The 12,133-nt window shown below is 38.8% G+C and overlaps 1 protein-coding gene across 10 annotated transcripts in view; it reads right to left on the reverse strand.

Moving 5' to 3' along the window:
- Positions 1–1,666: 1,666 nt before the first annotated feature.
- LOC110373039 (disco-interacting protein 2) overlaps positions 1,667–12,133 on the reverse strand; it is a 96,158-nt gene continuing 85,691 nt past the window's right edge. For all 10 annotated transcript variants that reach the window (XM_021330150.3, XM_021330148.3, XM_021330147.3 and 7 more), the window contains 7 exons: positions 11,687–11,890; positions 11,104–11,325; positions 9,392–9,600; positions 7,554–7,785; positions 6,876–6,985; positions 5,190–6,796; positions 1,667–4,962 (listed from right to left, as the gene is read on the reverse strand). In XM_021330150.3, coding sequence (XP_021185825.1) covers positions 4,710–4,962; positions 5,190–6,796; positions 6,876–6,985; positions 7,554–7,785; positions 9,392–9,600; positions 11,104–11,325; positions 11,687–11,890 — 2,837 coding nt within the window. In that variant the 3' untranslated portion in view covers positions 1,667–4,709. The remainder of the gene's footprint in view (positions 4,963–5,189; positions 6,797–6,875; positions 6,986–7,553; positions 7,786–9,391; positions 9,601–11,103; positions 11,326–11,686; positions 11,891–12,133) is intronic.

The raw sequence follows: 12,133 nt of genomic DNA on the forward strand, positions 1-12,133 counted from the left end.
GTCTATAGGTAGGCACCTGAGCTCAGTGTAGTCCTTAAATGTATTGGCATAGGATTCAAAATTTTGACCGACGGAAAGCTGTAACCTAGAGATTAAAAACTAAAATTTCATATTATTGGACCTTACAGAATCCTTTATGAACGGTTCAATGTAAGCGTTACTACGACAATTAAGTAGATACCTATATGTAATCACAAGGAGAAGGTATATCTAAACTGTATTTTTGATCAAACAAAAACCCCTTAGTCTGAAAACGTATCCGTATCTGTTTCAATTAAGAACTATAATAAAAATAAATTGGTTAAACGACTTTTTAATGGTAAATATCACATTTACCATTAAAAAGTCGGTTTACCTATCTTTCAATATCATCATCATCAGGACTAGGTCTGAACATGGAAAGCCTGAAAAATCAGGGACAAGTTTCGAAAATTGTAGACACACATCGGATAAAAACTTGAAACTCAGCGGTAAACGTCCTAGGACACTATAAAACAGAAAAGTCTTCGAGCAGACAGACAGCCTACAGGAAATTCTTCGACGCGACGGTTTGTACCAATTTCCTCGTGTTTCAGCTATTTTTAACCAACTTCCCAATAAGATTTCCCGATTCCCTGAATGTTTCGGTTCTGAATTCCGATGTCTGTAGGTGGTATTTATTTATGTTTATTCGCGCTTTTCTCCGCTTTACTAACCGATTGACACATTTTCTAAAGTGTATACCTACTTTCCAAATTGTCCCATCGCAATTAGATGGGACAATGATGATGAGGAATGACAGGATACAATGATCTAAAAATAAAAACTTCGCAAAAAAAAAAAGACTTCTAAAAAGTTAAATGTCGGTGGCGAAGTAAATATAGCTGCATCCATTAAACGCTGACTTCTAGACCGATGTACCTAAAACTGTACCATTTTAGATTTTTTTGAAGTCTTGAAGTGGGATTGACCGTCATTGCGGGCTATTTTATCGCCATATACCTATTATTACGAACAGAAATAAACCCTAAAGCCTTTGTCATGATAAGTACAAACGTAACGATAAGGTTGTAAGCGTGTTATATCGTAAGTACATCCCACAAGTATCTAATGCCTACAGAGCTCTTGAAAACCCTGCCTGTCTACATGTGTGAAAGAAAATGACAAGGTTTATAATAAAGAAATGCAGGCCTGATTTTATACAGTAGCGTCCCCTTTTGGTAGTTACTTAGAACTCGGTGGAATTGAGTGAAAGCAAAGGTGAGGCGTGGCGTTGTCGTTTTAGTTGATGAAGCAGCTAACAGATGGCGTTGTACCAAGCTAATGAAGAAAAAATTAGCCTAGACAAGTTATTGTTAGTCCATGGCGTAGGTAGCAGATGGCGCTGCACAAAAATTAACGAAGAAAACAAATAACATTCAGAAGTTGTTAAATATTATTCGTTTGAATGTGTTATTAATTAACAAAAAGGTATTGCTATATTTTAATCTATGCAGTCTAGAAAACTTGATGGCGCAAAAGCGTTTTATCACAGAGACAAGGAAAATTTACGTTGTGAAGTAATTCAAGCCAATCCATTAGAGATATTTCGAACATTCGCAAAAGCATGCCAGCCATCATTTCTTTAGCAGAGCCATTAGTAACGCTTAACAAGTAGGTATAAGGAAGGGGCAATAAAACATCGAACCAGAATGCACGTTTATTTATTCATTTCCAGAAAAAAAAACAATCACAAATTGTAAAAGCTGTCATAAAGTTCCAAATAATGTCTTTGGCGACTGTGGTACAAAAATTCGAAGGAACAGTAGAAAAAAACGGGTTATAAAGTTACCAAAAATTAGTTTCGAATTTTTGTGCGCAATAAAAGTTTTACAAAAATGTTAAATGGTAAGTATACAATGGGGACAATGCGTGTGCGGTTAGTGTGCCGCCCGCGGGCGTCAGTGCTTACGAGACTACTACCAGACTCACAAACATGCTTACACAATCAAGGATTATAATTAACAAACGTTTGTTCATAAAACTGAGTTTAATCTACTTGTATACTTATTTATTTAATGACTACATTTTTTTAAATCGTAAATTATAACTTCATAAATGTAACTAAAGGAATATTCTGAACTATTTTCTATACGTACATGAATTCATTGATCGAAACAATTTTTGATTCCTAATCAATTAATTATATGAATGAAATCTTCAATGCCTCATAAAATAACATTTATAAGCTAAATAAGGAAATCATTTAACGTAAAATTAAATAACAAAAATATATGTACAATTTAGCAATAAATAATTACAAAATAATAATAGTAAATAATGGAATCTAATAAAGACGAACATACTTTTTCTTTTATTATTTTATGTAATAATCGTTCTGAACGCATACTGGAATGGAATATAAGAGACAATAATTTTTATGAAATCTGTTGAAAGGTTTAACAACACGCCATTGATATCGTACATAGAATGTATTATTAATTATTACTATTTCTTATTCATTGAGATCTAACATTGAATAGACACGAAACAGATGTGTTGAGTAAGCATTATATTTGCTTTACACTGAGAATATACGAAGAATGAACAACGAAATTACTGTCCTATGTGACAAGCTTGCTAGACATCCATATTGATTGAAATATCTGAAAAATTCCAATAGACAACAAGATTTCAAAAACTTCCGTATTGGTTGACATTTACTTCAGTATTATAAAACGTTGCTCAAGCGTACATACGAGGGGGGATTGAAATCCACACTAACTTAAGGATCTGTTTAATTGATTCGAATCAAAGCGAGATCCATATGCTTGAGTATCGTCCTACAACACAGGTCTTAGTAAAACATTGATACTAGCAAAAATCACGGCTATTTCTATGATTAATCGTATAATTGAATACAGAAAACTATTACGAATAACTTAAATGTCCTAACTTCTAGGAGATTTTAAGTAAAACAAAAATATTGTTTCAACGTTTTAGAAATGTAAAAAAACCACTTCAACAGATCAAAATCGCCAGCGAGAACATTTAGCGCCAAATTATAGTCAACGATCAAAATAACTGAAAATCTAACGTTAACACTTTAAATGCAATACATTTTACTTGCAATAATCGCTAATACTAAGTATATTATCGTAATACATAATTTAACATACACACTAGCATTAGAAATCATCTGATTCACAATAAACACAACAATATAATTGTGTTTCGGAAAAGTCACGAGCGTATCGTCTGTCGTTTATTATTTCCTACTAACAAGTCTAAAATCCAACTAGATGAACTTGTGCCACTTTTTGATTCTACAAGACTTCCATCTCCACTCATACATTTTAGATAAGCAGTCATTATTGAAGTGGCCACGGTTTTGTCAGAAATGCCTGACAGGTTTGTAGCACACAGTTATGTTGCCGGTTTGTGTCGCTATAAAGATTATAGAAACATTCATTTAATTTTTTTGTGCGACGAGTACAATCATTGTCAATAATATACAATTTAATGGTACTTTAGAAATTGAGATATTAACCAAGATGTGGCCTTCGAGGGCCACTTTGCTTCTTCGTTTTACGATGTGTGCACACTGCTACGGTCTGTATGTTATCTATTCGAAATTCTTTTAGATTCCTTACTAAATATGGCAAAACAGGATACTATTTATCTAACTTAACTACCCTTTCGAAGGCCTGCTTTAAATCGAAGTACACAACAATAACAAAGTCTATGTACGACTTATCGAAATAACATAAATAATGTCAATTTAAGGATTCATTATAATTATTATTATCTAATATTGCAATTCATTAATAATATTTTAATTTATTAATTGTAGTTGAGAGTCATCACGCGGTTAGTTGTTGAAGCTTTATGTATGCAATATGAGTTGCAGTTTTCATGCACCGTTCGGGTGGCGCTGCTATGCGACGTTGTACTCTAGACTAGTGACGCCCAACATTCCCGGCAGATTGCGGGACTTGCATGTCTACAACTAAATAAAAGTTTGTAAACTATCCAAAAACTTTTGTAAACTCGTAAATTTGTGAAATATTTAAAGTCAAGTTATAAACTTAGGCCAGGCCTTACGATAACTATTCTAAACGCGAAAGTTTTGTAGAATCAAAACACGTGCATAAGCCCGCGACCGATAAGTCGCGTCGGCCGAACGAACAAAACGACCGTTTGCTGCAATCATTGTATTATGTCAAATTAGAGTCAGTTACGTGATGAGGACAAGGGACACAGGCAAAACAATCTAAGTTCAGACTTACATCAGTCTAGCTGCGACTTCGGATCGTCATGTCAAGTCGCAACAACTTACAAATAATTCGCGGTTGCAGTCTTTAGATCTTCCGTTATTACATAAACACGAAGGGAGACAAACTAAAGTCGAAGTTGGGTTCACTGACTCGTGGCTAAGTTCACATGAAACGCGAGTTAGCGCAGATTAACGATTACCATCACACAGCGTTTAGAAAACAAAACCATTGTGGTACTATAGTTCTACTAAGTCAGCAAAAAAATATTACTCCGGGTTCAAAAAAGTGCCACCACGTAAGATTCACGTTCAGATTAACAATAGCGTACTCAATTAAAGTAACGGTCATACGTAAACTCGCGCTTATGTGATGCAGTTGTAAGTAAAAACCGGGATTTGTATGTGAATAAGCTTAGCGCTGGCTCGAGGAGCGCGCTAGCTTGGACCGGCTGGCGGGCCGGCCTCGTCTCGCGGCCTACATATTGTACGCTATGTAGATGGCGTCGATCTGGTCGGACAGGAATCCGTCTCGCAGGTGCATGCGCTGCTTCTCTCCTCGCGAGTTGATGGGCACGACGCCGGGGTCGACTACTACGACGACGCCTACTATCAGGTGATGTTCTTCGAGCACGGTGTTGGTGACGAGAGGCACGAGGTTGAGAGCCTCGCTGTCGTTGCCGTCCAGCTCCACTACTACCACCAACAGGTTCGTCCATGTGAACACGGCGCTGGAAACGGTAAACAAAGTTATTAGTCATATACAATGTACAAAATACATTATGTATTTTAATGAATCTACAATTTATTAGAACTTCTATGATAAACCTACTCTTTAAAGCAAAACTCCTCATAGATTTTGATCTAACTTTAAAGTAGCCTGGTTATACAATATTCCAGATTCGGAAAGAAGTTTCCTCAAAATAACTCTCTACTAATGGGTAAAAGTAAAACTTACCATTCAGCGATCTTCTTGTGGCACCTCATAACGGAGTTCTCGATATCAATGGGATGATATCTCATGCCGCGCAGCATGATGGTCTCGTCGAGCGCGCCCACTACGAACACTGCGTCGTGCGTGTCGTGCGTGTCGGCGCTTATGTTCAGACTGCCGCACGCCGACGCCAGCGACTCCGTGTCACTGTCGCGCGTCACCATCGACGTGTCGTCCGACACGTGGCTAGTCGCACTGATCTCCGTGCGACGCAAGAAGCCCAAGTAGCCAGTACGCGCGTACACTTCGCCCGTATTACCCGTCACCAGCTGAGCACTGAAGTGATCGGCGTAGTCGCTTTCGTCGCCGTATATTGTGAAGTAACCACTCGCATTGTGCGGTGACTGTACCCATATTTCTCCCAGATGAGAGTCACCGCATTGGCCTTTAGTCTCCGGGTTAGCAGTGATAACTTTAACTCCAGGCAATAGTTTACCAGACTCCATGAGGCATAGTGAATGGGGGCTGCCTCGCTCGACGAGAGAAACACGGTCATTTCTGAGAGCACGTAGATCAACGTATACAGTAGATGGTTCAGGACTAGATGCGCCTTGAAGGCAAATGGCTATGTTAACGCGGCAGCCGAACGATGTAGATACAGCACGCGGACTGAGGCCGAGAGCAGAGAATAGTTTCGAGAACGAATTGGTCAAGTTAATGCGCGGACGCTCCTCAGCAACGACTACACATGTCCTGACGCACGCCAAGCTAATACCTTTGGCTTTGAGCGTATTGACTGAGCTGCCCAATCCTTTGGTGCATAGTTCCATGACGCCATACGAGCAGAATGTGTCTCGTACTTTGTACTGAGAGACAGCACTTAGCCACAGAGCAGGGTTAATCTCGACTTCGGAGGGAGGAATGAGTATGGAGTGATGTCCGGAGTAGATGCTGCTGAGGCACCATAGAGCGAATCCAAGGCCACAGTATGGGTCGAGGCAAAGAGCAATGTGGCGAGATGGGTACAATTCGCACGCGATTTTCATTGAACGGCACAGTGATGTCACCGCCGCGTGGGACATTTTGATACCAGCTAACATTCCCGTAGTGGAAACGCTGAAGTCCAAATACGCGAGCATTTCCGCGGTCGGGGCGCGGTACAGTATGGGGAGCTTTTTCTTGGGCATGTCATCCGTGTCCAGAGTGAGCGGCCAGGCCTTGCTATCGAGAACATTGCTGGCTTCTTTAGAGCGCAGCAGTTTTATCACAGATTGGTTGGAGAGGACGAGAGTGGCCTTGCTGACGTCGACGATCATCCTGACGGTGGGCAGCGTGGTGTGCAGGTTCTGCGGGTGCGGCGGGCGGATGGTGACCGGGACCGCGCCCACGTACAGACACCCGTAGAAGGCGCAAATGAGATCAAGTCCCGGTGGGAATATGAGTGCCACGTGGTCGCCCGTGTTCACGCGTCCCTTCTCCAGCAACAGATTGCCGATGCGCTCAGCTTTCTTGTGCAGTTCCGCGCATGTCAGTATCTTTGATACAGCTCCCTTCGAGTTGAGCAACGTGAATATCACATGGTCTGAAGTGCTCAATGCACGCCAGCGCAATATTTGAGATATGAACTGATACTGGAATTGAGAAAAAAACTCGATCAGTGATCCATTTTCATAAAACAGAAAATACATATTCCAAATGTTGATTATATACCTTTCTAGCAGCATCGGAATCATCGGTATATCCCATGTCGCGTCCCTGAGCAGATGCAAGCCGGTTTCCTTGCACCAAGTTGCCCACTATCACAGAAGCAGGGCCCACATCTAAACATATCACAAAACTTATTAATGAAATAAATTACTTTTTTACCGTTCACTTTCGAAATTCCGAATACAAATTATGTCATTGTTTAAAATATTCGCAATAATGAAATGTTAGGCAAACAAAAAAAAACACAATTGCTTAGGCAGAAACAACAGCTTCTATTTATAATATTGGCATAAACAAACGCATGAAAAAAAAAACACTTTTCGAAACTTTGCATGGCTACATCTAGTGTATCTTTTATTCAAAAATATTACTTATATCTCAGCGAGGCAAATCTAAGCGCAGCTGTAATGGAATCGCATTGATACCAAAATTTAACAACATTCACAAGATCGTACAAGATTCTCTCATAGACAAATCTCACACGAATATCGATAACATGTTAATAACAGCATTAATCGCTTTGCAGAGCGCTAGCAATCTCGTATTCAGAATAGGGCAACTTCTTTAAGACTACTCCTTTCGTCGACTCCAATTACCAGAAAATAAACGACAATCGCAAGTAGGCCTACTCAAAACACAACAAAGTATTTATTATGAAATCAGTTGATAAACTCCACTTACCAGAATGTATTTCCCTCGGCTTAGGCAGATTGGTGACGCAAGTATGTGGGCACATGAGCACATTGGCCGGGTGCAGAGTGCCTTCCAAGAAGCGGCGCTTGCATTCGCTCAAGTGAATGCCACCGAGAGGAGTCTTGGGCAAATAGTTCGGTTGAACGAGGGCCAAGCAGTAGATGCCGACTTGATGGATAGAGTCCACGGCTTGCAGAACCCGGGACATCCATTGGAATGACTGGAAGAATTACATTTGCTTGAATTGCTATGGTTTAGTTCTAAAACGTCAGTAAAGATATCTACAGGAAAAAGTGATGGTGTTATGAATTCAATTTTACGTTTTCCCGCTCTTGTTGCCTCCGAACAATATTGAGTGTTATGTTTACATTTGATTTACTGTACATTCTACTAATGATTTACTTAATAATCACGAGCTATGAATAGTTGTGTGAAACTAAACCAAAGAACCACAACAAAAACTCAGAACTTACTCCAGACCTGATATTTCCGGAGCAAAATAAATTGAAATAAGTTTTAAATTGCGCGCTACTTTAAACACTAGATTTCATATTGGTAGTACAGGCACCAACATTCACACTTCGTGCGGATCCGGAAGTGGCTATTGCGTTCTCTGTCTATCCTGTTATGAAATACGAGACTGTTCTTCCGGCGTTCAGTGCGACTGCGTCAGTAGCGATCTAGACTTCAGGCCGAGAGCACGCTGCCCAACAAAAAACTTTATAGACTTATTGCATTTACGAGATTTACATCGCAATTTGCACATTTATGTAAATAAAATTTTATGCTATTCGAAATATTGTATTATTTCTTTGCAGTTGGATCTAAATCGATATGAAAACTGAATATTGATGAAGGTTATCGTCATCAGGAGATCATCACGAAAAATTTTTTTCTTCAGTAAAACGAGTTTTTTGAGGAATCCGAAAATAATACGTAATGTTTCGAAAAATTTGAAAACCAATATCCTATCATGAGATGTTAAATAAAATATTAGGTATAGTGATGATTTGCAACACAGGACCAACTTTTCGAATATCGGTATTTTAGCTTCTATGACTAATTTTGTGTCATATGTTGGATTGAGTATTGAATGATATTGAATTGAGTATGGTGTACATAATAATTGCTACATTTTGAAACATCACTAGAATTGGTACTTCAAAACAATTATGCACTCATTATACTACTGAAAAAAAAAATCGAGGTGAAGTCCGAGCTGCCTAATAAAACTAGCCGTCTATATTAATTTAGCCGTAGTTTCATAATAGTATTATCGGATTTATTGAACTGTCGAACGAAGATTATTGCATCTCGAGATTGGAAAAGCATTATTGCTTTCCTCATCAGATATTCTCACCTCTTATTTAAAATCAACTCCTTTAAGCACTTTATCCGGATCAAGTTTTCCGTAATATCATGAATTTATTGAATGCTGCCATCGATATTTCATGTTATTCACTTTAATTTGAAATCAAGTGAAGAGGGAAATGCAGCTTTATTTTCAAGTGGAGCGCGATAATTTATGCTGCTGGTAAGCAAATAATAATATTTATTTTCTTGATTGCTGTTTACACTTCTTTTATTTAAAATGAGAGAGAACTTAATTAAATAAACTGGGAATTTAACGTTGCTTTTTAAAATGAAATTAGATTTATTTAGGTGCATTTTTAGAAAGGTTACGAGCTGGGATTATGTGGAATTCCATTGGAGTGGCCTGTGAGAGAATATGGCTTAAACAAACTGAGGATAAATTTTGCAAAGTTATGAACACATTCTAGCACACGTACGATAATATAACTTCACTAATAAAGTTTAACACGTACCTCTTCTTCACCGCAATCGGGTCGTTGTTCAGCCACAATGCAGATCCTCTCGTCACGCAACACCCTGACCGAGAACACTGCTATACGGCCTCTGTAGATGAACTTCATGGGTTCCACGGCCAGCACGGTGGCGATAATGTCATCCATGTTGTGTTTACGGCCAGTCACCGTCATTAGCCCGTCGCGGGATCCGCACACGAAGACTAGACCTGTAGGAAATTTCAAACTTGGAATTCGGGCTTGAGACTATTTTCGTATTTTTGGTGACGTCACTTTTCATCGGCGAAGATTTCGGTTATTGTCTCATTCATTTCTGGAATTCTTGATCTCAAAGCTAAACTAAGTTTTATGCAGACATTTTTTGTGTGTAGCATCTATGATAAAATTGGGTTCTTTAAACACGCTTTCATTAGGTTTACCAGTATGTATCTAACTTTGTAATTGAATCTAAGGTTACTAATTTAACCATCTTCCAAAGATCGTAGCGTCATAAAAATTGGCAATCGGTATGTAGTTTTGATGACAATACAATTGTTCTGATGATGGACCCGGAAAATGAGAACTGGAATGACATAGCTGTGTTCGGAATTGTTAGAAAAGCCTTGTAATGATTATTACGTACATTTATAAAATTGTGTTTTTTAGTTTTTGTTAAACTATTAATGTATTATTTACGTAATATAAACAACAATTAATACCGTCTTTACCTATCAATTATGACAGTCCATCAACCCAATCAGCAGTTCATTAGCTCGATGAACAATCGAAAGTTAATTAAGAGTAAAAGCTTTCAAGGTAATTAGCTTAATTACTCGCTATAATCAGGTGGAGATTCGGTCAAGATGACCTCTCGTGGCTCGATACGTAAGTGATATTAATTGCTTCATTGCTCGAGCGGAAAACTGTTTATTTTGCATTCGCTGTAGTTATTGCTTTGAAGGAAAAACTATGAGTTTTATTACCTCAAAAAACTCAAATATTTTTAGTTCTACTTCAGACACAAGTAAAGCTAATTCTTGAACGTTAAATTAGAATTAGAACGAAACTTTTTAGATAAATTGCGACTTCATGCCGGCTAAAAGATTGTGTGTAGACAAAATTAAAAACATAATGACTCATATATGTTCAATAGAGATAAAACTGTTCTCAGCCTAACTTCCTCGTGTGGCCTCCGTCTAACTGGGGCGTAGAATATCAGCTGCAGTTATTATTTATTTATAACAAACTTTCATACAACTCGTTCCGAACGTTAGTGGATTAATAACACAGATACAGAAGCGAACACAACTTGTTTAGATGTTGTGGCTTTGAAATTATATTCATATTCAAATGAATGTAGTATTTTGATGCGAATTTGTAATTTCGCGCGTCCTATATATCAGTGTTGGGATAATACTCAAATTAGTGAACAGAAATGCAATTAATTTTAGTTTGTGGTGCACATATTTAAAATTTTAGTTTAGAGGGAAACATAAAGAGTTAACTTAGATATAGAACATTCTCAATAGAATATGCCGTAAAAAATAGGTTTCGTCGTCATCCAAACAACTGAACAAATTACCCTCCTTAACTTGGAGGAATTTGCCTATGCTCATTGAGCTGGGAATGCGATGAGCGCAGTGTGTGGTACTTGTACTTTGTGGTGATTATATTGCTACTAGTAAAATAGGTTTATTCTGTGTTATTTTAAAGTAAAAAATGTATTAACTCACCGCCAGGCCCCAAGAATCCCAGCAGGCCGCTTCTCACATAATGTTCTTCTCCAATCGGTTCTCCGTCAGCATCGAGGGGTCGCACACGGAACACTGTATTAGTGAGCCCGGGAAGGCCCCAGTATCCAGACCCGGTGGCCCCGGACAATACGCAGATTTCGCCCACTTCATCCGTCTTGCAAAGATATGCGGGACCCTCCATTTTCACAACTACTATTACGCCTGTACGGAAAAATTAGAAGCTATAATTTATGTTCGAGAGCTAGATACTGTAATTACAAACTAAATACTAAAACCAATATCCAAATTGTGGTTTTATAGTTATAATTTGTAGACCAATAGATTGATAACACTAAACTAACCACACTGTCTATTTAATTGGTGAAACCGACACAGATCGATGTAAACTAACAGTAGAGGGCATTGTTTATAATATGTTTCACTGGTTATTTGCCGTGGGTTCACCTATGTTCCGGAGGAACTTCTTCCTGTCTTTGTTACTCGGTGGAATAGGTAATAGTTTCGCAGCCAACAGACAAAAAATCAAGTATAAATTAGTGGTAGTTGTGGTGTTAGTACTTACATGAGGGCATGACTTGTCCGCAGTCTTGCAGAGTGAGCGATGTGAGAGAGTTCTCGGCGTCGACGCGAACAACTCCGTAAGATAGGCCAGACATGGAGAGTACGCCTCGACCGGCGGAGGCGCCGCCGCGGCCCGCGCGACGAACGCAAACAGTCAAGGACTCGCTGCTGCATGCGCAAGGGCAGATGGCATCGCCTCGCACGCCTGACAGGAGCGACAGAAAAAAGAAGCTTTTAAAGACCTAAGCAAACACTGCGGCACTCCAGATAGGAGAGGACAGACAATGTAACTTTTACTAACCAAACACTGAAAGAAAGCACAAGGTGGGAAAAATTTGATTCTAAAGTAATAAGTATTTCATCCATGACGATCTTTGCTGAGATGGCATAATAGTTTAATATATAGCTTTATGAGAAATTAAGTTCACGATACCTAAGGGTTTTTATT

Source organism: Helicoverpa armigera, chromosome 1 (assembly GCF_030705265.1).
Source record: "Helicoverpa armigera isolate CAAS_96S chromosome 1, ASM3070526v1, whole genome shotgun sequence".
Classification (NCBI taxonomy): domain Eukaryota; kingdom Metazoa; phylum Arthropoda; class Insecta; order Lepidoptera; family Noctuidae; genus Helicoverpa; species Helicoverpa armigera.